This window comes from Podarcis filfolensis (genome assembly GCF_964270895.1).
Source record: "Podarcis filfolensis genome assembly, chromosome: 9".
In the NCBI taxonomy this organism is placed as follows: Eukaryota; Metazoa; Chordata; class Lepidosauria; order Squamata; family Lacertidae; genus Podarcis; species Podarcis filfolensis.
In genome coordinates this window covers 7,740,989-7,767,306 of record NC_139610.1, presented here as the reverse complement: position 1 = coordinate 7,767,306, position 26,318 = coordinate 7,740,989, and the positions used below count along the sequence as shown (strand labels likewise).

Below are 26,318 nucleotides of genomic sequence, written 5' to 3'. Positions count from 1 at the left end.
AAGGGCCAAATGTAAATAACCTTTCCTCATAGAAGTGTTTGTTCCAGCCCCATTATTTTGGGTGCCCTTTTCTGCACCTTTTCCAGCTCTACAATATTCTTTTAGAGATACAGCTGCCAGAACTATATCCAGTATTTTGAAGGTGAGTGCACCATTGATTTGTTTAAAGAAATGACATTGTTAGCAGTTTTATTTCACCACACCCCCAAGAGCTGTTTCTCAGTTCAGATCTTGTCGATGTGCATCATGTTCAACTTATTGACAATGAATTGCCTTTGCCGTATTAATGCCCATTCACTCTGTTTGGATAGATCTTTTTGGAGCTTGGAAATCCCCTTTCATCTTTACCACCCAAAATAATTTGGTGTTTTCAGAAAATGTCATCATCTCACCTAACTAGATAATCTGGGTCCGGGTGGCGCTGTGGGTTAAACCACAGAGCCTAGGACTTGCCGATCAGAAGGTTAGCAGTTTGAATCCCCACGACGGGGTGAGCTCCCGTTGCTCGGTCCCTGCTCCTGCCAACCTAGCAGTTCGAAAGCACGTCATAGTGCAAGTAGATAAATAGGTATCGCTCTGGCGGGAAGGTAAACGGCGTTTCCGTGCACTGCTCTGGTTCGCCAGAAGTGGCTTAGTCATGCTGGCCACATGACCCGGAAGCTGTACGCTGGCTCCCTTGGCCAATAAAGCAAGATGAGCGCCGCAACCCCAGAGTCGGCCACGACTGGTCCTAATGGTCAGGGGTCCCTTTACCTTTACTATAGCTCCTGGGGGAACCCAACTTCTCTCTCCAATTTGAGAACTGAACATTTATTCCTACTCTTTTGCTTCCTGTTCTTTATCCAGCTACTGTTTCATCCGACAACTTGCCCACTTGTCACATTGGGGTCACAAAGGAGTCTTTGAGGAGGAACTATCAAAAGAGTATTCAAAGTCAAAGTTCATAGTCTGTATGGTATTGTCCCTGTCCACATGCTAAATGACATCTTCTTTCCTGGATCTCTTTTAAAAATGTATGTTACATTTGGCCGTTTTCCAGTCTTCAGGTATGGAGCTGATTTTAGGGACAAGTTGCATAGTTTTCTTAGTAGACCAGCAATAATAACATTTGAGTTCTTGAAAAGACTCAGGAGGGATAACATTTGCACCTGGTGAATGGTTAATTTTTAATGGGCCAATAAGATCTAGAACTTCCTCTCATTGCCACTATTTGCTTTATTTTAATTTTATTATTTTTATTAAATTTGTATACCACCCTTCGTAGATGCAAATAGATCTCAGCCTTAGCTTTGCACACTATCTTTGTGAACATACCAGTTTGGACCTGGTGCTGTTGTACATCTTCCACAGTGAAGACGTAAACAAAGAATCAATTCAGTCTCTCTGCAGTCTCCTTTTCTTCTTTCGGTGCCCCTTTCACTCCCTTGTTATCCAGCAGTCCAACCACTTTTGTGGCTGGTTTCCTAGTTCTGATGTTAGTTAACTACATTTTCTTAATGTTTTTAGCAATATGCTGCTCAAATTCTTATTTCGGCTCTCTTGTTTGCCTGCATTTCTCTTGCCAGTGTTTGTGTTCCTTTTTTGCCTTCCTATGGGCAAGGCTTCCATCTTCCGAAGGAAGGCTTCTGTAATAGCTTCCTTGATTCTGCTCACTAACCACACTGACATCCTCCAGGATTTGATGCTACCGTTCCTGATCTATGTGAGCTTCTATTCTTGCAGTTTTGAGCAGTTGTTTTGGAAAGAGTTAACACTTGAAGGTGCTTTTCAACTTTGTTTTTACCAGTCTCCCCGTTTTACCATTTACCAGTCTGCTCCCTTAATCTCTAGCAAATAGAACAAGTTTTAGCCTCTTCCCTGACATCCCATCTCCTACAAGATATCTGGAGTAGGGCTGGGTGATATATCAATATATCGTCCAACACCGGTTTGAAATTCACATCTTGATAATTGTTTCATAATATTTGAGCTGGCAATATATCACGAATCACAATGTGTGTAAGGGTTAGGCGATACCTGGTAGCTCATTGCAGCTAAATACTGCAATGTTATCACCAGCTAAATATTGCAGTCTACCACAATGTCAGAAATAAGGAAGGAACTACACAGAGGCAAACAGGACAATGTCCTGGCAACTGCTACTACTTAAGGGTCTAAAATGGATAAATGACAATATTATCAATCACCACACACTCAGTTTCATCAGCAGGCAAGCAGAGATGGATCCCAACCGGACTTTTGGTTTTGGGCTTGGCTACCAAATGGTGGTATTCAGGACAATCGAAAGTACGGCGAGAAGTCATAGTGAATACAAATACCGTATTTTTCGCCCCATAGGACGCACCGGCCCATAGGACGCACCAAGTTTTTTTGGGGGGAAATAAAGGAAAAAAATTTATTTCCACCCCCCCCCAGGCACTTGTGGGGCCAGCAGCAGGGAGAAGCGCTCTTCTCCCCGCCGCCCGCCTGCAGACCAGGTCCGGGGACAGTGGGAAGACATGCTGCGCCTCCCCGCTGTCCCCGGAGCTTGCGGGGCTGGCGGCGGGGAGAAGCACACGTCTCCCTGCCGTCAGCCTCCAAACCACATCGGGAGACAGCAGGATGGCGGCGTTCCGCCTCCCCGCTGTCCCCCGACCTTGTGGGGCTGGCGCTGCAGCTCTCCTGAAGCCTGGAGAGCGAGAGGGGTCGGTGTGCACCGACCCCTCTCGCTCTCCAGGCTTCAGCAAAAGCCTGCATTCGCCCCATAGGACGCACACACATTTCCCCTTCATTTTTGGAGGGGGAAAAGTGCATCCTATAGGGCGAAAAATACGGTAATCTGGGACTGCCAGCAGGCCTGCTGGGAGGCAGAAACAACAGTGGCAGAAACAGCTTGCCCTGACCACAGTACGTGTTGACAGTAGCGGCGACAACCTGCAAGGCCTCATGGTGGCAGCACAATAAGTGGTGGCCTGCAAGTCCTCGTGGCTTCTGCCACCGTTTCCTGCCACCACTGCCATGATGATGCGTCGCAGGCTGATTATTGTGCCCAGGCTGCCAGTGCTTCTGCCATTGCCAGGCTGCTGCCGTTTGGGCTGCCTTGTAGGCCTGCTGGCAGTCCCAGATTATTTGTATTCACTATCATCATTTATCAGTTTTAGACCCAGAATATTGGGTCAGATATTGGCCAGAATAAAAGATGTACCTGCAAATCAAAAATTCAAGGCTTATTTGTGGGTGCGGTCCATCTCCTGGCACTACTGCCCAGAACTGGGGGCGGCCAGTGCTGGCAGTTGGTTCCAAGCACGCTGCGCACCTGCTTCCCGATACTACCGCCTCCTGGCACTACCTCCCCAGGCTGGTGCCAGGGGAGGCTTGGGAGCGGCGGGGAGGCTATGTGCCTTTGCCCCGTGCTCCCGGGCTGCTACTGGGGGGGGGGGGAGCCGCGCCGCATTGCCAGTAGCCTCCCTCCCTTCCTTATGGTGGCTTGGGAGAGGCAGTCAGAATGGGTGCAACAGGCGCTGTTGTCCTGCACCCCCGATGGCCCTCATGGCCAGCTGTTTCAGCAGTGATACCGTAAGGTTGCGAATATAAGCCACACTCGTAACTTTTCACAATTGGAAAATTGTGGCTGATATTCAGGCCAATATGGTAGTTCCTTCCTAGTTTGAGGTATCGTGATATATTGCGATGTTTAGCTGGTGATATATTGCGAGATTGAAAACCATTTATCGCCCAGCCCTAATCTGGAGTTTATCTGCTATGAAATATCACACATTTTATGCCGGCAGACCTGACACCTGCACCTGCCAATTGCCCAAGTAACCAGTGCTGCTTTGGGTGTGGACTTCCACTAGGCACCTTTTCCTATTATGTTTAACTGCTTTCTGCCACCATCCTCTAGTGTGAATTAGAGAAGCAGAACGACTTGCACTTCATTTTGTGATCAGAAGGTGATAGGTCAATGCTTAATCTGAGACCAAAATGTTAATTGTGCAGATTGGTTGATTAATCAATTAATTAGGGTTGGGGGTGGGGTTACTGTCCTTTAACGAAAACATTGCTATAGTTGTTCATTCGTTTTTATTTCTTTTAGAAAGAAGTAACACATAAAAACAGTAGAGTGGCAATGCAAAACACTATAGCTTAGTCTTTAAAAAATACCAGCAAATACTGATAAATTGCTGATGAGTACAATATCAGCAAATCTAGTCTTCTGCAAACCTGTTTATAAGACGTTAAAAATAAAATAGCAATAGGTACTTCGAAATGCGCTGCTGCTTTACAGTTTGACCTTGAATGCCACCAAAATCAGGGTTTATTATTAATAGGGTTTATGTACAAAATGGCTGCAGCAAGTATAGTCAACTAAAATGGACACGATCCGCACCCAAATGTCTGCCACCTGAAAGCACTGCTGCTGACACTCCTGGAGAGGAGCTAGGTTTTCCTTCTCACTGCACCCCTTAACATGGTGCCTCTCTGGAGGGGGCAGAGCTGGAGAGCACCATTTGTTCCAGTAACAGGTTTTTCCAAATGCTATTTACCACGAGGGGGAGAGGGGGTTACCAAGATCATGATTGGGGTGGGGAGGAGGCAATGGTAATTCCCTGCTCCTCCTAAAATATATATATATATATATAAAACCTGGTTTAAATATAAGCATGGTTGCTTGTCACATTGTTAATGTAACATGCATTAGAATCCCAGCTCATATGCAAAGTTTTAGATAAGACTTGCAAAAGAAAGCTACAGGCATCCCTAACTGGATTATTTGCCTTGTCTACTGTTTCTCTTTTCATCTCATTCTATTTTTATTTTTTTTCTCATTCTGTTTTTTTGTTAGCTGGGGGCTTGAATCTGCCCCGGAATGCATTGCTGAACTGGGGACAAAAATCATTTTCAAAAGTTTCAATGCCAGTTATTTTTCTACAGCTGTAGGAAAAGATAGAAGCTATTGGCCTTATTTCAAATACATTAGCTTTGAGTGTGAAATATTGGAATTTACTTAAGATGAGATCCTAAAACAAACACTGGTTGTATATTAAGATGAAATACTAAAACTACATAATTTCTGTTAACACTGAAACCCGTTTTTGGGGGGTTAAATAGGCTACATACAAAATCAAGTGGAAAGGGAACAATCAAGCCAAAGTTACTCAGTGGGGCAGTATAATCAGAAAATTGTAGGGACGGTGAGGGTCATCTAGTCCAACCTCCTGCAACACTCTACCAACTGAGCCATGTTAGTAAATCCATAGGATTTTGAAATGCTTACTTTTAGCGATGCAATGCCCTGAATTTTGCCTATCTAAACTAGGAGCAGATTTGATGTCTCTTTAACTGGTCACCATACATTGATCTGTGTAGCTAAAGACCTCCAGAATTCAGCTCCAGATGTGCATGGGCATGTACAAATGGGAAGACAGGTGTATTGGAAGCGGAGGAAGAACTATGACTTGAAAAGCTCGCTTTCTTAATTTTGGTAGTCAGCGCTGTGATTTTGTGGCTTACCTTACGGGCAATGACGCCTGATAGAATGTTCAAAAATGGATTAATGGACAAAGATGTTATTAAGGTGAATTTAGGGGCTACCGCAGCTGATGCTCAGGGAAGATGCTTCTCTGTTTGTCAGCTGTGGAAGCTGGAAGGGCAGCAGGGCTTTGTTGAGCCGCTGACCTGATATATGGGGAAACTTTCCCGCACATCTGCTAAGCAGCCGCAAAAAGCCTCTGGCTTGCAAGGAGACCCTCCCTGGAGCCTAAAAGGGACAACTTCTTTGGGTTCTGAGGAAGGTCTTCTTGGGAGCAGGAGGTGCAGCAGGGCTTTGCCGAGGCTCTTTAGCCTTCCGGTTAACAGTTGACACATGGGAAAGCGACTACTGTTAGCTGGAAAGCCCCACTGCACCTCCGACTCCGAAGGAGTCCTCTTTGGGCCCTGGGAAAGGTCGTCTTGTGAGCCAGAGGTTTGTTGAGGTTGCTCGGATCAGCTGCTCTCCAGCTCTCACTTCCCATGTGTCTCCAGCTCCTACAAGCCGGAGGGACAAGAGGGGAGCCTTGACCAGCTCAGCTGAGGTGCAGGGAAGCTTTCAACAAGTCTCTGGCTTGCAAGGAGGGTGGGTCTCCTCGCAAGCCATTGGGAATCTCTAGGGTGCTCCCCATTTTACATGATTTCGCTGATGCACACTGGGGTTCAGAACATAACCCCTGTGTAAGTGGCTATCAAAACAGAGATAAAAGGAATACGCTTCCTTAGATGATGTAAATACCTTAAATTGATAATTTAGGTAATAATATAATTGAGGCAATAATATAAAGTCTTTCAACACTATGTATGTGGCTCCCTTGCAAATCACTGACAGACAAATCCTGAATTTGTAAGCTTTGGACAAAGGTCGGGCCTTACATCCCATTGGCTTCAATGGAAAAGATTGAAGAGCATGCATGCTTAACTTTTCCATTGAAATTACTAAGGCCGGATTATTTAATTTAGCTGAACTATAAAGAAAAGCAGCATTTGACAAAAATTGCAAAGAATAAATATATTTGTACTGATTAAATGGGTTTTTGTACCATCAGAACCTTCTGCCAAATCTGTGGATATTGCGAACACACACACCATTCATACGAAAATGTGTGAAGTCCGGGTCTTAATTTTCTCTTTTTTATAGGACCTCTTAAACCTGTTGGACTGCCTTTGCTCGGAGGACTTGCAAGCAGAGCTGTTGAATACTCCATGATCCCATTTCAGTTGCCTCTTCATGGAAGCTCCCAAGTCTAACAGCAAAACCCATGAGTCGTCAAGATGAGTCCATCTGTCTTGTAGTCCCTGATAAGCATGCAATACTGTGAATGATTGTCCAAACTGAGCAAGCCATTGCTGTAATAACTAAGCAAAACTGCTTTAAAGAGCTAGACACTACCTTTCTGGGGGCTGTTTGGGTTGCTGCCTGGGGTAAGAGCTTCTTCTGACGGTCAGGCATAGTCTTCACGGAAAGTGGCCTGGGGGACTGTGCCTATTTGTAAGCTTCTTATGACTGACTTCTGAACATGCATGCCAAAATCTCTTTAAAACGGTTAGCCATTCGGTCGTGGTGCCCAGGAGTTGCATGCTGGGCAAACTGGCTTCCTAAAATTCCACCCCACCCCCCAATGCAGAGTGAAATTGCATTGCTGTATTTTTATGTGACATTTTGTGTGTATCTTAAGATGTATGCGTGGTGTTTTTTTTAAAAAAAAGACCTTTGGAAGCAACCCTGCCGAAAATAGCTTCAGAAACCTCTCTCTGACGAAGTTGAGATTGCTGTAATGAGCCCAATTTTTATGTATATTTTTTCTTGGTGTTAAAATTAGCTCTCTTTTTTTGTCTGCAGAGCTTCCTTAAAATTGTCCCTTTGGCAGACAACTTGGTTGACAAGTTGTTTGGTTGGTAAGGGATCTTTACTGGATACTTGGACTTCTGCACTGTTACCTCACCTGAGACAGACTAGCAGGAATGTAACTGTGGAAGCTATGGACTTTAACTAGATGTCATGTGGAGGACTGGGGTTAGCATTGTTGTGTCCTTATTTACCTTAGGGTGGAAAGGGTTTTCCCCAATCTCTGACCCAATCCAGCTCATTAAGCTGGACTCAGGTGAGCATCATAATAGGTGCTCACCTGCATTGGCCTTGCTAGTAGACGCTTGCTTCTCTGCACAGATTCCCCCAGCCCAGGACTACATACTGAGCACAGAGGGAACTGGGAGTGACTTGAAACAGTTTTGTTCTCTATCAGGACTGATGCTACCCCACGGTGATGAAGTTTGTGTAGCTTGAAATGTGTAGGGTCCCTAGATATTATTCCAGTAATAAATCTACCTCTGCACCGAGCTGTCGATTATTTTCATGTACTTTTGATGGATTTCAAAAGTCTCCAGGTTCATAGCTTTGTGTGTGGGAGGGGGGAGTTCTATAGATTCAATGGGGGGGGGGAAAGATATACTTCCATGGAGGCTAAACTATTTCCCTCTCTCGCCCCTCCCCAGAGCTAGACCTGCCAGGCTTTCATCAAGCAGAACAGACAATCATGTATAGCTTGGTTCATATTGTAGTCTGCAGCTCTGCTCTTTCTTCCCAGTCTGAGGTATCTGCATGGAAGCACCAAGAAACAGTGTAGCAAGGAGTTTGTGCACATGTATATGACTTGGATGGTGTTTCTTTAGTACTTGAGCATTGCAGTTTATGGTTTAGCTTTGCTTGATAAACTGATTATAAATTCAGATTTTTGGGGGGAGAGGGGAAGTTCAATCCAACATTGTATAATCGCAGTAGGCATTTCTTTTTTAAAAAAATAATAATAATCATGTGTTCAGCTACTCATCTTGCAGATTATATTTTAAATAAATGTATAAAAATGCCAGAACATTTTAACATTTTGTAATGATTTCAACCTAAGTAGAATTAGGATTGTTAGATTTGGCAAGAGTAACTATAGGGTTAATCCATCACAGGCTGCTTTTTACAGTATCTGTTTCCACAGAGTTATGTAAACCTTTGCACTAGAAGGTATAGTTATGCCATCTATAGTGAAAAGGGCACTTATATACCTTTTGAAAGTTGTCGGTCCCATTGTGTCTTTGCCCTGGTATTTCTGCTCAGACAGCCCAAGTTATAAATCTTCAAGCACAGTAATGTTCACCAATTACATTATTTCCCTCACCAGCCCAATGGGGAGAAGGAAATTCTTTTTCCCCAGCAGAGGTTGACGAAGGGATTCCATGAGCAGAGTATGCACAGATCCCTGAATGTGCATGGCTGATAGATATAGGGGACTTCATTCCCCCAAAGCAGCCATTTGATATAGTAGAATGGTCTGCACAGTGCACATAGAAACCTGTCCACAAATTATCCTCTTCAGGACTACGCCATCTTTTTTAGAAGTCAGGTACTGCCTAAGAGAGAGGTTAAATCTAGTTCATATTTACAGACCAGGATGCACATGCTTATATATAGGCTCTAGAAGTATGCAGAGTAAATCATTGGGTGGAATGCAGTTACTTTACTCAGTGTAGTCCTATGGAAATGAAAGGAAGTGGCTAAGTTAGGTATCTTAATTTCACTGGATCTTCTCAAGAGTAAAATGAAGTTGAATAACACCCTGTGCATTTGGCCATGCGAGAGCTTGAAGTGGCCTACAAGGATGCATTAAAAGCACAAAGCTCAAATATAGAGTAATACATATGTTTGGAGATTAGTAATACAGCTTGCACTTATGTATTTTTGTAAATAAGCTGATTTGGCCATAAAGGATGCTTGCTTTCCATGGGATCTTTAGATTTGGATTGTCATGAATGTTAATTAGAGCAGGATATTATGCAGTTACAAACCATGGCTTTCTGGGTCTTGGTGTTGGCAACTACGCTCTGAATTATTATTATTATTAATAATAGTAGTAGTAGGTACTACCTATCCTTCACCCTAAGGTTTCAGGGTGGGTCACAACCATTAAAACACAATTCTTAAAATAGTGTAAAACTCTCTGCAATCTCAGAAATAAGATGGATCCTAAAAATATATATATTGGGTATCAAAAGAGGTGTGTACAGCATTTGCTAGAGCGGTATGATTTAGATGTGTGGGGATGGAGTTCCACAACTTAGGAGATGCAATAGAAGATGCCCTCTCCCAGGCTGTCGCCACCCCCAAGCTTCTGAGGGTAGTGGAATAACAAAAAAGACCCCCTCTGCTGACCTTAACACCTGAGAGGGTCTGTAGAGAAGGAAATGATATTTCAGGTATTTGGGACCTGAGTAGTTTAGGGCTTTTAAACACCTTGCACCTTGGATTGGGCCTAGAAATGAGCTGGCAACCAGTGCAACTGTTTTAAAACAGGGGTAATATGAGATCTGAACTGAACTGGTAGCACTGCATTTAGACCAATTGAAGTTTCCAAGTTGTCTTCAGGGACAGCCCCACACATTGCAATAATCCAATCTGGAAGTTACCAGAGCATGGAGTACAGTGGCCAAGCCATTTCTATCCAAACAGAACCTTAACTGGCGAATCAGCCAAAACTAGAAAAAAAACCCACCCCTAGTCCTCGCAAATCCCCTGAGCCTCCAGTGCCACCATTCAATTCATGAGTACCTGGTACCCCATCCAAGAGTTTTGAATGTAGGCCACCGTTTTTAAAAGTTGGAATTAACTGATGAACCCCTTCAGCCTTTTTCCCAACGGCAGACATGCAGACTCATTCCTGTAAGACTTGTGCAGTTATATTAGACATTTGGATTCCACCAGCCCAGTTCCTATACTGTTTGATCTGAATCTGTTCTGAACATGTACACGGTTTTAGGTGTAGCAGCTAGCGTAGGACTTATATGAGTTAAAATCTCAGTGATGGCACTGGCTTACTTAAGAGAAGTCTTGATCATAATTAGTCGCACCAGTGGTGTATAGCTAGTGACCCATCTTGTAGATGCACAACACAGCAGCCTATACTATAGCTGTCCCCAAATGCAACTCTTGACATTTCTCCATAAAAAAGAAACAGCCACTCAATTTATAGGAGAAAATAACATGTAGTGTAACTGTACCTTTCAACATATGTGCAACTTAACATACGAAGTAAAATATATCTTGCTGCTTAATTGCACAGAAAAGCCAGGCTCTTTATAAGGGAATGTCATGGCCTGGAATCATGGTGTTCAATGGCTAAGGGCATTCCTTCATTCTTCTTTGTGAGCTAAAATTATGCAACTGGTAGTAAGTTCATCTGAAAAGCGCTAAACCTGGGCACTTCATCCAGTTACCTAACAAAATATTTCTGTATTTTGTGCGGGTTTTAGTGAAACATTGAAAATGTTTGCTGGCAGATGTACAGGTGTGTTTAAAAATACTGTTGAGTATAGCATATAGAGCCTGTACAAACCCAGCTTAGTTCCAGTTGAGTTTCAGTTACCCAAGTCTATTGAAAACAGTAAGTGTGCAGAGGTACAAAAGTCCTTCCCACATACCCATTGAAATATTTGCAGAAATCACTTTCAAGCACTGCACTCTCAGATCATCAACCCATGCTACTTAGATTAGCTGCAAAGACGGTCTAATAGTTGCCTGTTCCATCTACCACTGCCACCAGAGAATAAACAAGATATAGAAAGTATAATAATTTGAAGTATACAGGACAGGCTCTACATTAAAAGCAAGCAAATACCCTAATGTATAATAGCAAAACAAAAATAAGGTTGGAACTCATTAACTTTAAGTGTAAGCAATCCCTCAAATCCTATACGAAAGGGTTCCCCCACCCTCAGAAGCTTTTATTTTTTTGTGGGGGGAGAAGAGAAATTCTGCAAAAGTCATTCTGCTTGTGGCTCTCAGGATCCAACCAAATGTATTCCAGAATTGTCCTCATCTCCCCGATTACTGGGAGAGGGTTATGCAAGAGCATACATACATCTGTGCCTTACTACAAGCCAGAGAACCATGTGTTGTGCAATTTGCAGCAGACTTGAGAAAGTTGTAGCTTTTCCTAAACAGAGATTCACACCCATGACTGCACTAGACGTCTGCACTAGAAGGCGGGATAGACATGTATTGCAGTTCCAATACATGCACTGAGAAGCCCAAACAACTTTACCATTGTTAAGTTATTTTATATACATGTCTCTAGGTGTACTGAGTAGTAGAATAAGTCCGTAGCTTGTAGAATATTCCAGCGCTGGAAGCAGACAGTTTCTGCCTCTGCAAAGCCCAAGAGGTTTCAACGTTTTCCATTTTTAGAAGCGTTAATTAAAACTTTGCTCGAAACCACTACACCCTCGTGACGTTTTCCAGATAGAGAAGTAGGACACTGCTAATCACTTTGGAGACTCTTGTTCCTGATTGGGAAATCCAATTTCATAGTAGTTGTGAGATGGGATCTGTGTATGCTCAAATAGCTCAATCCAATAGGACAGGGCAGCACTTAGAAAGCCAATGAAACCTGATATTCTGGACAGTGCAATAAAATTCAGGTTGCTGCATCTACTTTAGATGATAGTTTCAATTTTTAATCTAAATTTAATTCCTGTCCTCCCTCTAACCAGTTTCTACATATGAAAAAAACAGAAAACTGGAACATATTTGACACAAGATAAGCACCCAACCTGTGAAAATAATGATGTGCCTTAAATCTACCCATGGAGTAGAAGCTAAGTTTCACAACAGCATCTCTGGTCAGCTGTATAGTTTTTAACCAAAAGCTCAAAGATGAAGAGAACAAGGAGTTTGCAGCTCTTCTTGCACTATTGTTTTGTACATTGTGTGCAATTGTTTTTTTCTGCTGAATAAGCATTTTTGATCATGAGATGACATGCTGGGGTTGTGGCTTCATAGTAAACCATGAATATTGTTAGTTGGCTGTGACTCTTTGCATGTAAATACGAAACAACTTCAGTATAGGTCATAAGAATGAGATACTGTCTTTTTTACAGTATGCTGTATTTCTTTCTATTCTTTTGCCGCTAATGATATATTCTCTGGTTTTATTTCGTGCACAGATGTTAATATATTTATGTAACGTGATGTGTAAAAGTTATTCATACATTCAGTAGATAGTTTACCTTGGTGCAAAGCTGTATAAAAATGCAAAGGGTTTTAAAAATCTTACAGATTATAATTATTAAAATGTATGGTATGCTTTCTAAATCATAATTTTCACCTATTCTATGAAATGTATGTCATTTTTTAAAAAAATAATAATCTGAAGGGCCATTGATTGTAGAGAAAACAGACTCAGTCATTTCCTAAGCCTTCATTTTATCAACATTTTGCTAAGTGTTTGGTGATGGGGGTGAAAACTTGTAGAAATTACATCAAACTAAGATTAAATTGGTTATAAACTACATTCTGGATTTTCTGTCTTAAAATGGTTACATTGTCTATAGTTTGTTTTAAAAATAGATTACTTGATACTTCTAGTACACACACAGAAGGCAGTCCTGGCACCATATTTTCAAATATGGAGCATATTATATCCTACAGCCAGTTTAATCAATCAATCAATCAATCAATCAATATAATAAATCAACCATTCAATAGTCACTCTACAACCAAGATTTCAAAGAAACCCACCTCATTTCCAAAATACTGCTAATAAAATACAGCAGCATTTTATGCCTTTACACAGCTTTAAGTATTATGAGCACTAACTTTTTTTCCACCGAAACGTGACAGTTAGTGGATGAGAATTCTAGCACACAAGGTGTACCCAGGACTAATGGATCAGCCATCTCTATCACTACTCCCACCACCAATGGTTTCTTTTTAATAACAACAGTATGAGACACCAGAAGGCAGCCCTGTATAAAGAAGCTTTTAAAGGTTTGATGTCCTACTATGTTTTTATATATGCTGGAAGCCACCCAGAGTGGCTGGGGCAACCTAGTCAGATGGGCGGGATAAATATAATAATAATATTATTATTAATAATAATAATAATAGCAAGGTACAGTGGGCAACTTGAACTGACCTATGTTTCAGATACATCTCAAATATAAAGGCAGTAAGTCTGAAATTTTAAGGTTTCAGACTTCTAGAATTTTATGCCAGTCCAATCTACCAAAATTCTGCATAATATGTTTATAATCCCGCTTTTACCACCACCTTTGAAGCCAAAATAATCTCACAGCCATCAAACTGGTAAAGATGAGCAACATCCAGTAAATGTCCTTTATTTCATCTTTTAAAAGAGTAACTTCAACAGTACATTTATACATTTTGCATGGTAAAAAAAACTGACCTATAATCCATAAATAGGTTAGCACCTGCACCATATGCAGGAAACAGAATACAGCTTGCAATTAAGCCAGATATGCAATGTAACCTCATTAGGTGGTACTATTCGCAAATCATCCACATTGTGCACTACTGTCAAATCTTAAAAAAAAAAATGCAAGTCAGAAAAAACTCTTCCGAAATTAAAGAAGGAAGTATTTGTCTTTGCACACCCAAGTCTAACCATTTACTGCATGTGCACACACAAAAAGGATTAAGCAGAAAATGAGTTACCGAGCAGGTATGCTTTGCTTTGTTTTTTACATACAATTATTTAAAAGTGAGTTTACATCCAGCTGCACTGGTCTACTTTTCGGTCAGTTGAATTATTTGTCCAGAAGCTTGGAGAGATTCATTCTGGTTTTTTCAAGAGCTGTTGCTTTTGCTCGGCGTGATGGTCTTGCCAGTGAAACAGATTGTTGATCTTCTTCACTGCAAAGTAACAGGGTTTAGGAATCATTAATCCACCATTTTAAACTAGAAGCAGCACTCATTTATTTGAGTTATTGCAAATTATTGTGTGAAATTCCGCCTTCTTTACCTCTCTGTTCTGGGTCATATGCACCTCTGCTTTATCTGCCCATTCCCATCCCCAGCTGGGGTGAAACTACAGAGATGGCCATATCTTGCATCACGACACAACAAGCAGCACTCGCCTGGGACCAGCATGAAAGTATCCCAATAAAGTCAGACCCTAGACCCTAAATTGTTCAGGACTTTCTAAGTGGGTCTGATAACATGCATGAGCTCTTTTGGGAGGAAGGGCCGGTTGCAAAACAAATTAACAATATATAATATAAGCCGCAAGTGTGGATCCTGCAAGATCAGTACACGGTTACGTAACACCTACCGTATTTTTCACTCCATGAGACGAACTTTTTCCCTCCTAAAAAGTAAGGGGAAATCTCTGTGTGTCTTATGGAGCGAATGCACTGGATGGCAGAGGGATCCCTCGGCTGCCACTGCAGTCGCGAGCTGAGGGATGCCTCCGCAGCCGGAGCCATGGCTCCCGTCCGTCACTCGCTGTAAAGTAGAGCAAGAGCCGCTGACACACTCTGCGCAGCTCTCGCTTTTCTTGCTTTAGAGCAAGAGCCGTGGAGAGCGTATCAGCGGATCTTGCTTTGGTGGCTTTACAACGAGGTATCGCCTACATAATGGTGACCCAAAGTCCCAAATGATGGCAGCACCAAACAGCTTCGTATACATGTTTCAAAGCACTGAGGGAACTTTGTAGCCCTGCAGGGCCCCACAGCTCAACTGCCACAGGGTCAAGTCACCCAAAGCTGCAGTCCTGTTGTATATATGTAAATCAGCAAATGACTAAACAGATCAATTTACCTGAATGTCTGCTGGTGGGGAGATGAGTGGGAATTATAAATGTTTGTCCAATTGAAACAGGAGTTTCTGCATAAACATTCCATGTTTGCACACAAATTACCTTTCACTTTCGGACTCCACAATTCTGTTATTTCCTCTTCTCGGCACAGACTTCTCTTCCGTTTTTCTCAGACCTAAAAGACCACAAATTACTTTTTTCTCCCTCAAAGACTGCCTTTAAAATTGTAGAACTAGTTTCTCTACCCATTTTCACTGCTCCACCCGCAGAGTCCCTGCAAGCACATTCACTGTACTGGCAGTTCCTGACAAGACTACAGCTCCATCAACACTCAAAGGCTGAACAGGGTCAAAATGAAATCTTCTCTAATCTAAGGGACAGTTCTGTAAGCCAATATTAGAGGGCTTGTAAAGGCCTTAAGGACTATAAAGCCACAAATGTATCTTATCCAATATGTGTTACAGTAATAGCAAAATTATGTGAATGTCTCTGTACATTTTGAGTCACTTACAGACTCATTGTTAAAACTGTGTTTATGGAAGACAATCCTACTCGGCTACAAGTGATCACCAAAGAAGAAGACATTTTGATCATACAGCAACACACTAACAGCAGCTTAGATGTACAGGCAGCAACAAGGAGGATCAGAATTTGAAAAACTGGTATCAGGGAACACGCACAAAAAATAATCTAAATATATAAAAATATTAGAATGGGAGACTAAAGATGAACTCATCAAATAGGCAATGACAAAATGAGCAATAGACACTGGGCATATCATTGAAATCTTAGCTTGGGGGAAAATATGGAATAAAACAATGAACTTTTCTGCCCGTTATCAGATAAGAGAAAACATGCAAAAGATTTATTTGACGCCTGTCAAATTGGTCAAAATGTGTAAAAGAGGTTCCACGCTCTGCTGGAAATGCTTAGAAGCAGAGGGATCATTTCTCCACCTGTGGTGGCAGTGCAAATACACCTGGAAATTTTGAGTTAAAAAAGATCTTTAAATTTACTTTCCCTAAGAAACCAGAAGCATTCCTTCTGGACATAATTGGAGATGAAGTGACTATGCAGAATTAGCGAGCATAAAATAAGAAATCAAAATGAAAAACAGACAATGAGTGAGTGGGAAAACTTCGGGGAAGATCTACAAAGATATGGCGTTAAATTTAACGTTCAAGTAGGGGTAATCTTACGATCAACAGTTGATAACAATGATATGGAAGGGGGGCGAAAGAGGATGGGTAAATTAATGGATATGCAGGTGGATAAGATGTATCTGAACTGCCATGGAAAGCTGGGTGGTGAAGTCTATGTGAATTATTGTACAAGGATGAAAATATGATCTGTAAATATAAAACTGGAAAAAGCCCATAAATAAACAAACAAATAAAATATTTCTGCCCACAGCAGCAAAATAAAATGATGATAATGATAAATGTACAGGCAGCAACTGTTTTAGGCAAGTCCGATATGCGCGTGACCACACAAATGTGCTCAACCCAGAAATGATCACAAAAAGGGGCACGGCGGAACAGGGTGAGATAGGCTTACACTTGTAAGAACTGTGTAAATTGCTTGCTGCCTGTATAATTAAAACAGACAAGAGGAATGATTGTATACGCATGAGGGTGTGGTAGAGGGTTGATGGAGGACCCTGGGAGAGACAGGGAAATGTTGGTCTCCAAGGTAAGAGGCAGGTAGGAGAAAGGAAAGATCCCAGGTGAGAGCTGGGAGGAGCCACTGTCCTCTGTGGGTTATATGAGCCAATAATTACTTTAAAGAGAGAACTTTATATTTTACTCATTCGGTTTGTATCTTCTGTAGTTCTACTTTTACTGTATTATGGGGAAATCTTAATTAAAAAAAATATTTTTAAAAATGTTTCTAAGCCCTTACAAAACAAATACTATTAATATATTTACAGGAGAATATTAAATACCTTTTGTGGTTTTCCTTCTTGAAGATCTTGACATTGCAGTTGTGCTTTCTCTCTCTTCAGTTATTTGAGTGGTTTCTTTATTTTCTACTTAACACAAAGAATATCAAAAGCAGAAATTAGTATCCAAGCATCCCTAAGCGCATTTCTGAGATTTGAAGTCCTTTTCACACACAAAATGTTTAGGATCACAGGCCCTGAATTTAGGGGGCAAAAATCCAATTGAAAGTTTTACTGCACATGTCCCCACTAAAATGGCACGGTACCCTCTGGGGGAGCCCTGAATCAGCCTGCGGGTTCCCCATCACTCCATGCCACCCTAGTGCTCCCAAGCAAGATTACGAGACAGTGGCCAGTAGGTACCTCTTCCTTCCTCCATTTCTTCCTTAATTTTTATTAAAGATTTTCTCTGGTTACAAAAGTATGCACTTTGTCTCTCTTTCAGGTTGCAACATCTTTTCTACAGATCAGTTACATTTGATGCGAAACATTAGCGTTGTATACAATACAGTGGTACCTCGGGATGCGAACGGGATCAGTTCCGGAGCCCCGTTCGCATCCAGAAGCAAACGTAACTAGCGATGGCACATCTGCACACTCACGCGTCGCTTTTCGCCGCTTCTGCGCATGACGTCATTTTGAGCACATGCTCGAACGCGCTCAACATGAAGCATATTCAACGTGAGCTATGAGTATATAAGGTTGGGAGAGAAGAGAGGGGGAAAGGGGTGGGTGTGATGGTAAAACTTAACATTCTTTTAGTTGGGGGGGGGGGTTGGTGCCAGTGTCACCTGGATAGGTTCTCTTTCCATTCATTTATTATTTTTCCTTGGCAGTGAGAGAGGCTCAGGGGCAGGGCACAGTTGGTTGTCTTTTTCCCAGTAGTGATGTATGAAAGTGAGAGCTGGACCATAAAGAAGGCTGATCGCTGAAGAATTGATGCTTTTGAATTATAGTGCTGGAGGAGACTCTTGAGAGTCCCATGGCCTGCAAGAAGATCAAACGTATCCATTCTTAAAGAAATCAGCCCTGAGTGCTCACTGGATGGACAGATCCTGAAGCTGAGGCTCCAATACTTTGGCCACCTCATGAGAAGAGAATACTCCCTGGAAAAGACCCTGATGTTGGGAAAGATGGAGGGCACAAGGAGAAGGGGACGACAGAGGACGAGATGGTTGGACAGTGTTCTCGAAGCTACCAGCATGAGTTTGACCAAACTGCGGGAGGCAGTGGAAGACAGGAGTGCCTGGCATGCTCTGGTCCATGGGGTCACAAAGAGTCGGACACGACTAAACAACAACAACATTTGACTGCAGCGAGAGTTCTTTGCGTATGTGGTGGAAGAGAGAGAGATTGTTGGGTCAAGTTAGCCATATCAATCCGTATGCTTTCGAGAGCAGCTGCCTTGCAAAGCAAAGTCAAGGCTGGCGACTTCCAGGAAGATGGCAGGCACCTGCAGCCTCAACCAGAATTTTGCTGCACATCGCCATGTAAAAATGTGGAGGCGGGTGGATGTTGGCACTGTTGAGGTTCAAATCCTCACTCATTTGTGATGCTCAATGAGGTAACCTTGGAACAATCATCATCTCCGAAGCCAAGCTATCCAACAAGGGGAGAGAAGAACCATGTAGTCATACCTCATGTTATGTCCGCTTCGTGTTGCGTCCTGCGGCAACCCAGAAGTACCGGAACAGGTTACTTCCGGGTTTCGCCGCTCGTGCATGCGCAGAAGTGCTAAATCGCATCGTGATTGTGCACAGATGCGGCCCTTTGGCTTGCGTCAGTTCCATGTTACGGGCGGGGCTCCGGAACGGATCCTGTCCGTAACACAAGGTTCCACTGTATTCCACCTTGCATTCATTGACGGAAAGGCAAGATATAAATATAGCAAAATACAAAAATATTTAAAGGATGTACATATAATAAATGCCTCCCCACTCATTTCAGTGGCTCTTGGGCAGAAAAACCTTATTGGATGCTCTCCTTGATGCAGAGGCAATACAGAATCAGGCATAAAGTTGAACAGTTTTCTCTCAGGTTAACTTGATTTATATTGCAATCTTGCATATGTCTACTTAGAAATATGCCTGTGATTTATTTCCACATAAGTGGGTACAGGGTTGCAGCATTAGACAGCAGACACTCTTTACATTAGACAGCTATTCTAGAGAGAAGAAAAGAATTTTTTAAAAAAACAACCAAGTCTTTTTTCGTTTGTTTCTACATTACCTTCTCCATTCTGGTCAGTGGAATTAGATGTTCTGTCATTATAGTGGTGTTTGTCGGGACTAGCAGTGTCTTGAGCTACTTGAGAAAGGTCCGTTTCCTGTACCCCTTCAGAGATGGCTCCATTAGTACTGTTTTCCCCGTTTATGTTGCTCTTCACTTTTTCTATCATTCGTAAACACATTTTATCGTTCAATTTCTGCAGTGAAGGATAATGGTGAATATTAATACAACCTTAAATGGTGGGAATTAATTATAAAGTAATTGTGCAATGGGCATATATCAACATAACAACACATGCATCTTTTTCTCCATCTTAGATGTGAAGCAGTTTAAATTAACTTCAGCTTGAACACACACATTAACAAAAAAAAGCCTACGTTAATAACTGCCAATAATCAAACAGCAACATGAGAGATATAGGAATGTTGCTGGAAAACACTTATGCCAAGTTTTAAAGTCACTCGTTTTAATTCTATGGGTTTTTTAGAATCTGCAAACTAAAAGCAAATAAAGGCTTATCATCAACAATATGTGTTTTCCAAAATGAAGTTCTCCAGGGTCATTTATTAATTGCTTGACTCAGAGGCAACTTGCACCATAAAAACCAAAGTTATCTCACATGGTCAGGAAGTTCTTGTTTTAAAGGATCTCTCCTATTCAGTTAAGTTCTACTTATGGCAAATGAAGCTAAGAGGCTACCATTTAAGCACTATTCCACACACACACTCCAAATTTAAAAAGTGATTACCTACCCCAAGGATCTCATCCAATAAAACCAGCAGGTCTTTTGTGAAGTCTTTATTAAGTTCTAAGGAACTCAAAGCTTTTACATAGATACGGACATCAGGCGCACTTGGATCCATCAAGATTTCATGGCATATTTTCACTGCCAAATTATCATGAACTGTCAACCCCTGGAAAAGGTAATAGTACGTCATAATATCTGACTGCATATTGTTTAAGAATTTCCTTTTTAAAATAATTTGAGTTTTTGAAAAACTTGTATAAAAATAAAACGATTTCCAACATTAAAATAGAGTTCTTTCGAACCCTCAGACCTCCTCCCCTTCCTCTATGCATTCCATCTTTAAGATTAAATTAACTGCCTCTTTTACCCTTATCTATTTATTATATAGGGGACACGGGTGGCGCTGTGGGTTAAACCACAGAGCCTAGGGCTTGCCGATCAGAAGGTCGGTGGTTCAAATCCCCACGACGGGGTGAGCTCCCGTTGCTCGGTCCCTGCTCCTGCCAACCTAGCCGTTTGAAAGCACGTCAAAGTGCAAGTAGATAAATAGGTACCGCTCCGGTGGGAAGGTAAACGGCGTTTCCGTGCGCTGCTCTTGTTTGCCAGAAGCGGCTTAGTCATGATGGCCACATGACCCGGAAGCTGTAAGCCGGCTCTCTCGGCCAATAAAGCAAGTTGAGCACCGCAACCACAGAGTCGTCCGTGACTGAACCTAATGGTCAGTTTACCTTTACCTATTTATTATATAACCATAATGACCCATACTAGACCCATAGGCCGCCTCAGCCTCCCCTGACCCAATTGGTAGTGGAGCAGCTGTAAGTGATTGCCCAGCTGAAGGCAACAAGGTAATCCCCGCATCTGGAGCCAGGGCAGACTCAGGCCCCTGACTCAGCCCAGCTGGTGCTTGTTGCAGGGGAACCTGTGCAGACTGGGGCTCTTCAGAATCAGGCCCCAGACTAGGTTCAGATGCCACCTGGGGCAAAGGATCCGGTGCAGACTGAGACTCCTCTGGCTCCAAGTCCGAGTCCCAGGCCATCACAGGCACCCGTCCTGTCTGCAGCTCCCAAAGCACCTAAAAGAAGTGGGAAGGTAGCCGGCAAAGCGACGATGCTCCCTCTCCCCAAAGCAGCACAACCTTACAAAAACTGGCCTTGCCTTCCAAGGCCGGAATGGAGAGCACCCTCCCCCCGCAAGATGCCAACACAAGGGCCGTCGGGGGTGTGGGACAACGGCGCCCCTCCCGACTGCGGCTCTCAAGCTGCCAAAAAAAGGGGGATGGGGGGGGAAGGTTGCTGGCAAAGCAACGTGGCTACCCCCCCCCCCCAGAGGGAGCACAGGGCAATGGTGCCCATCCTCTCCGCGGCTCCCAAGCTGCCGAACAGAAGGGGGAAGGCCGACAGGGAAAGAATCAAATATTGAAAATTCCTGTGCCACAATCATCTTGTAGCATTTACCAGGTATCAGGAGGCACTGCTCAATCTCAGCTTCAGCAAAACAGGATAGGACTCTGCATACCTGGTAGTTCCGTGAATTCTTAGCTCTGTGATCCAGCCCACTTGGTCTTGTCAGGTCCACAAACAACTCAGAAACATTTGCTGCATCAACTTCAGACAATGGTGAAGATGCAGGAGCATTAAACAATATTTTTAAAGTTGGAAGAAAAGCTTCTCCGAAGCATTCCTGATTTGTCCTGGATTTTTTAAATGGAGTAGATGTTAATATAACGTGTTACAAGAAACATTACAGAAAGTATGTCCAGATCTTGTAATACACATTCAAGGGAACTTGTTTGTCTTGTAATTTCTATGCATTAATGGAGGACCAAGTCATCTATGCCTCCCATGCACATTCCCAATACAAGGAGAAATACGTATTTTTCGCTCTATAAGACACACCAGACCACAAGACGTACCTAGTTTTTGAGGAGGAAAACAAGAAAAAAAATATTCTGAATCTCAGAAGCGAGAACAGCAAGAGGGATCGCTGCGCAGTGAAAGCAGCAATCCCTCTTGCTGTTCTGGCTTCTGGGATAGCTGTGCAGCCTGCATTCGCTCCATAAGATGCACACACATTTCCCCTTACTTTTTAGGAGGGAAAAAGTGAGTCTTACAGAGCAAAAAATACGGTGTACCTTTTTAGTCTTGTAAAACCGGGCTCTTTGTTATCAAAATTCTACTTCTAGAAACTTGAAATAAACCAAAACTATAGGAAGTTCTTCCAAACTCAAGTGAGGAACAAATGAAATATTGGGTTCTGCCCAAGCAAATTGGATAGATAACCATAGGGAGATACAGTTAAAAATGTAGAGTGGCCTTGCCCAGCGCACTAAACCAAGATAAGCTACTCACGGCAGCTAGGCATCTGGAGGGCAAGGTTAGAAAGAATGAGATGAGACTGCATTCCTATGCACATTTACCAGGGAATAAATCCCACTGAACTCAGTGGACCTTACTTTTCTCATAAAAGCATGAAAACTAACTTCTTTCCTCCTGTTGTCCAATGATGCTAAATTCAAATTGGCTAAAATGCAGGAAAAGGAGGGGGAAAGTGGAGTGGCGAGAGTCGTACCTATTTGAGTAAGCAAATAAAGGGAAGAAAACGCCTAGGGAATGTCGGAGACAGGTATCTTCTTCAGTCACCGGATTATACCACAACAAAACAAGTCGAGAAAGCAGCTTAGCACTAATCAGTCGCCCAGAGAACATGAGTTTGGCTAGGCCCTCAGCAGATACGGTCCTGAGTTCTGAAATCTAGAAAAAGGTTTTACTTAGGGTTGCATTTGTTCATTTAGCCTAGAAAGGAAAAAGAGCGAGCTATTTGGGTTTCGTTCAGTAGGATTAATACAACAGCACTTGACAGCCCTCAGTCATCTGTGATCTGGGATCACTCACACAGTAGATATATCAGAGCTATAAAAAGCAACAATGTAAAGAAGAAATCATAAATTGTGACGCCCTAGCACATCTGCAAAAGTAAAACCTCTCACACGTATTATACAGCCTCTAAAACAGAGTTTAAAGGGGATGGAGGCAATTGCACTGGATGACCCTTTGAAATGTTTTCTCTCTCTCCAGAGATGGTGAGCACCCAGCATGGTGGGTTATGCTGCCCTCCTGTGGCTAAAGATGGGGAAAGCAGACTGGTCTTTGTCCATTGGACAGGTATTCCTCAGAGGTGTTGAAGAGACAGCCTAGACAGAAAGGCAGCCAACTGGGTGGACCTATGTGTTTGCTGCAATGCCCTTTTTACTAAGTTTCTGTAGTTTGGTTGATTATTTTACTGCTTTTCAAGCACTAATTTCCTTACATGAGTTTAGTCTGATCCATTCAAATGACTGAGGTGATGGAGGCATGGCCAATGGACAAAGACCAGTCTGCATTTCCTGCCTTCAGCCGCAAGATGGCAGCATAACGCACCATACCATGTGTTCAACACCTCCAAGAAAACACCTCCAAGACAAGAACCAATTGTTCTTTCTCACTACCTCCGAAAGGGCTGTCCCACTGCAAACTACATTATCTTCCCCAGAGAAGGTCCATTATCATTTATCCTAACTTTCTTCATCTCCACTGACCTGAATTAGTTCACAGAGGAAATATATGAAATCAATTTTTCCCCCTAACAATAATTCCAAACTATGAGGTCTTTCCACCTCTTATCTTGGAAGCAAAACTCTTTAACGTACTAATGTTACCTAGGACTGTGAGCTCCTCCTGAGCCCAAGAAATAAGAAAAAGCAGTGAATCTATGTAAACAAACAACATGTAGCAGCAGCAAAAATGTCTTTTGTAAGTCAGTTTTACATACTTAGCTCTGTTGAAATAATAAGCTGCAAGAATATAAACATACCAGTTGTTGCTTTCATATTTAATAACCAACATACTTCTATCCTTTTGTTTTAAAAAAATACAATAAAACCCCATGTATTAATATTAGCTGATTTCATGACCTTACCTCACTGTCTAAGAACCCAGAAAGAAGCTGAAGGAGATTGTGGGTAGTTGCAGTTTCTTCTTCAGTTTCCTTAGTCACCTCATTTTCATTCTCTTCATTTTCATTCTTTTCATTTTCATTCTCTTCATTTTCACTTTGGGCACATTTTCCTTTTTTTGCTTTGAAAGGTTCCATCCCAAACATCATCAGTTGGTCAAAGACTGCCTTTAAAGCGCTTAGTTTTACCTTTATTTCATCAATTTGCAAGACCTGGCATTAGAAAGATGAACAGGATATCTGAATTCATAAATGTGACCAATTTAATCCCTTGCCTTCAGTGTCGGTTTTGCACACTATTGTCTCTTAATCCCCCCTCCCTGAAAATGCTAATAAAGGTAAAGGGTAAAGGGACCCCTGACCATTAGGTCCAGTCGTGGCCGACTCTGGGGTTGCGGCGCTCATCTCGCTTTATTGGCCAAGGGAGCCGGTGTACAGCTTCCGGGTCATGTGGCCAGCATGACTAAGCCGCTTCTGGTGAACCAGAGCAGCGCACGGAAACGCCGTTTACCTTCCCGCCACAGCAGTACCTATTTATCTACTTGTACTTTGACGTGCTTTCGAACTGCTAGGTTGGCAGGAGCAGGGACCAAGCAACGGGAGCTCACCCCATCGCGGGTATTCGAACCGCCGACCTTCTGATCGGCAAGTCCTAGGCTCTGTGGCTTAACCCACAGCGCCACCCGCGTCCCATTAGGGAAACCGGAAGGAAAGATTTCAATATGCAAGAGAACTTGCCTCATCATGACACAGTAAGAGCCCGTGCATTCTTGTACTGAGCCAAAAAAGCCAAGTTTACTAATATGGGGGTCAATTGTTGATATGCCAGGTTCATCAATTAGCTAATCGCTTCCTATTGCACCTTTCCATGGAAAGATATGCAAGTTAAACGAGCCTTTACACCCCACCACTTTTCAAAGCGATAAAGTTTCTTAATTTAAATGAGATAATTTAGAAAGGTCACAATGTAGAATATTTACCTGCAACAGCAATGCAAGGTGCTGGCTGGCAAATTCTTCGCTCTGCAAACCACAGCCACCCAAACATAAAACTGCCAAATTTCTTACAGCTGGATGGATATTAGTAACTCCTGGAATGATCTAAACAAACAGTAATGCACATTTCATGTAAAGCTTGACATAATCTTCCAAACAGTCATTAAATTGCTTATCTGGGGCGAGTAAGAATCTCCTTCAGACAACTAAACAGGAAAATGAAAGGTGATTCTCGTCTACACCTGACTTCCACCCTTTCGGAACTTATCATAGGAATATTCAAACAGGCAATCTGTCTAGTTAACACCTCACTCCCACCCCGGAATATTAATTTGCATTTATTTGAAAGCGCAGAACTAATTCTTCATAAGAACAGAACTAATTCTTCATAAGTTTTACATTAGAAATGGAATCACTTTTCTTCCTCCCTAAATCTTCACTGCTCTATCTTTTCAGTGGTTGGTAGCAGCAAGGAAGATAGGCTGTCAGGCATTCCAGGCTAAGCAGAACTGACCAACAAGCTCCTTAAGGATGGAGATTGGCTGTGTGTACCAAAGCAAATCCAACCTCCCATATCACTATTCTGAGATGATTCAGAATGTAATCTAAGTTGAAGGATAATTGGCCATAAATCTCAGCTGTAAGGATGAAAAGAAACTGCGGGCTGTGGGAGAAAAAGGAATGCAGAGGTCTAAGGAGTTCAAAAGGAGAACTGAATCATCTGGATGTTTGAAAATAGCCCACTCTTCCCAAACTGAGGGGGGGAAACGGCAAAGATCTGATACAGTTTAATCAGTGGGACAGAGTGGATTTTAGTTCTCTTTTGAAACATTGAATCAAGGGGTTGAGAGATACAGTTCTGCCCCAAGCTATGATGGGAGACAACAGCCGAAAAAGTGGAAGATACACCATATATCAGGGGTAGGCAACCTAAGGCCCAGGGGCCAGATGCGGTCCAATCGCCGTCTCAATCTGGCCTGCGGACGGTCCAGGAATCAGCATGTTTTTACATGAGTAGAATGTGTCCTTTTATTTAAAATGCATCTCTGGGTTATTTGTGGGGCATAGGAATTCGTTCATTATTTTTTTCCCCAAAATATAGTCCGGCCCCCCACATGGTCTGAGGGATGGTGGACCGGCCCACGGCTGAAAAAGGTTGCTGACCCTTGCCATATATGATCAGAAGGAATCTCCATGGACATAACAGTTTTCACATGCAGGACAGAACAATGATAACAGTTACAGCTCCTCACTTGAAGTTTTATAAAGTTAAGTAATATAATAACACAATGAGAAATCAT

General features: G+C 42.5%; 2 protein-coding genes across 11 annotated transcripts in view; one reads left to right on the top strand and one right to left on the bottom strand.

The window, feature by feature from the left end:
• LCORL (ligand dependent nuclear receptor corepressor like) overlaps window positions 1-12,843 on the top strand; it is a 62,839-nt gene extending 49,996 nt beyond the window's left edge. For 3 of the 8 annotated variants that reach the window (XM_083629977.1, XM_083629974.1, XM_083629973.1), the window contains one exon: window positions 6,650-12,843. In XM_083629977.1, the coding sequence (XP_083486103.1) occupies window positions 6,650-6,759 (110 nt within the window). In that variant the 3' untranslated portion in view covers window positions 6,760-12,843. Of the gene's footprint in view, window positions 1-86; window positions 143-846; window positions 1,204-6,649 lie in introns of those variants that run through there. The other 5 variants (XM_083629976.1, XM_083629972.1, XR_014551925.1 and 2 more) reach the window with 4 other exon arrangements.
• Window positions 12,844-13,640: 797 nt separating this feature from the next.
• Window positions 13,641-26,318, bottom strand: part of NCAPG (non-SMC condensin I complex subunit G) — a 36,152-nt gene continuing 23,474 nt past the window's right edge. For 2 of the 3 annotated variants that reach the window (XM_083630191.1, XM_083630192.1), the window contains exons 14-22: window positions 25,003-25,122; window positions 23,987-24,235; window positions 22,601-22,782; window positions 21,548-21,722; window positions 20,034-20,195; window positions 19,282-19,477; window positions 17,056-17,142; window positions 15,213-15,285; window positions 13,641-14,206 (exon numbers count right to left, since the gene is read on the bottom strand). In XM_083630191.1, the coding sequence (XP_083486317.1) occupies window positions 14,101-14,206; window positions 15,213-15,285; window positions 17,056-17,142; window positions 19,282-19,477; window positions 20,034-20,195; window positions 21,548-21,722; window positions 22,601-22,782; window positions 23,987-24,235; window positions 25,003-25,122 (1,350 nt within the window). In that variant the 3' untranslated portion in view covers window positions 13,641-14,100. The remainder of the gene's footprint in view (window positions 14,207-15,212; window positions 15,286-17,055; window positions 17,143-19,281; window positions 19,478-20,033; window positions 20,196-21,547; window positions 21,723-22,600; window positions 22,783-23,986; window positions 24,236-25,002; window positions 25,123-26,318) is intronic. The other variant, XM_083630193.1, reaches the window with a different exon arrangement.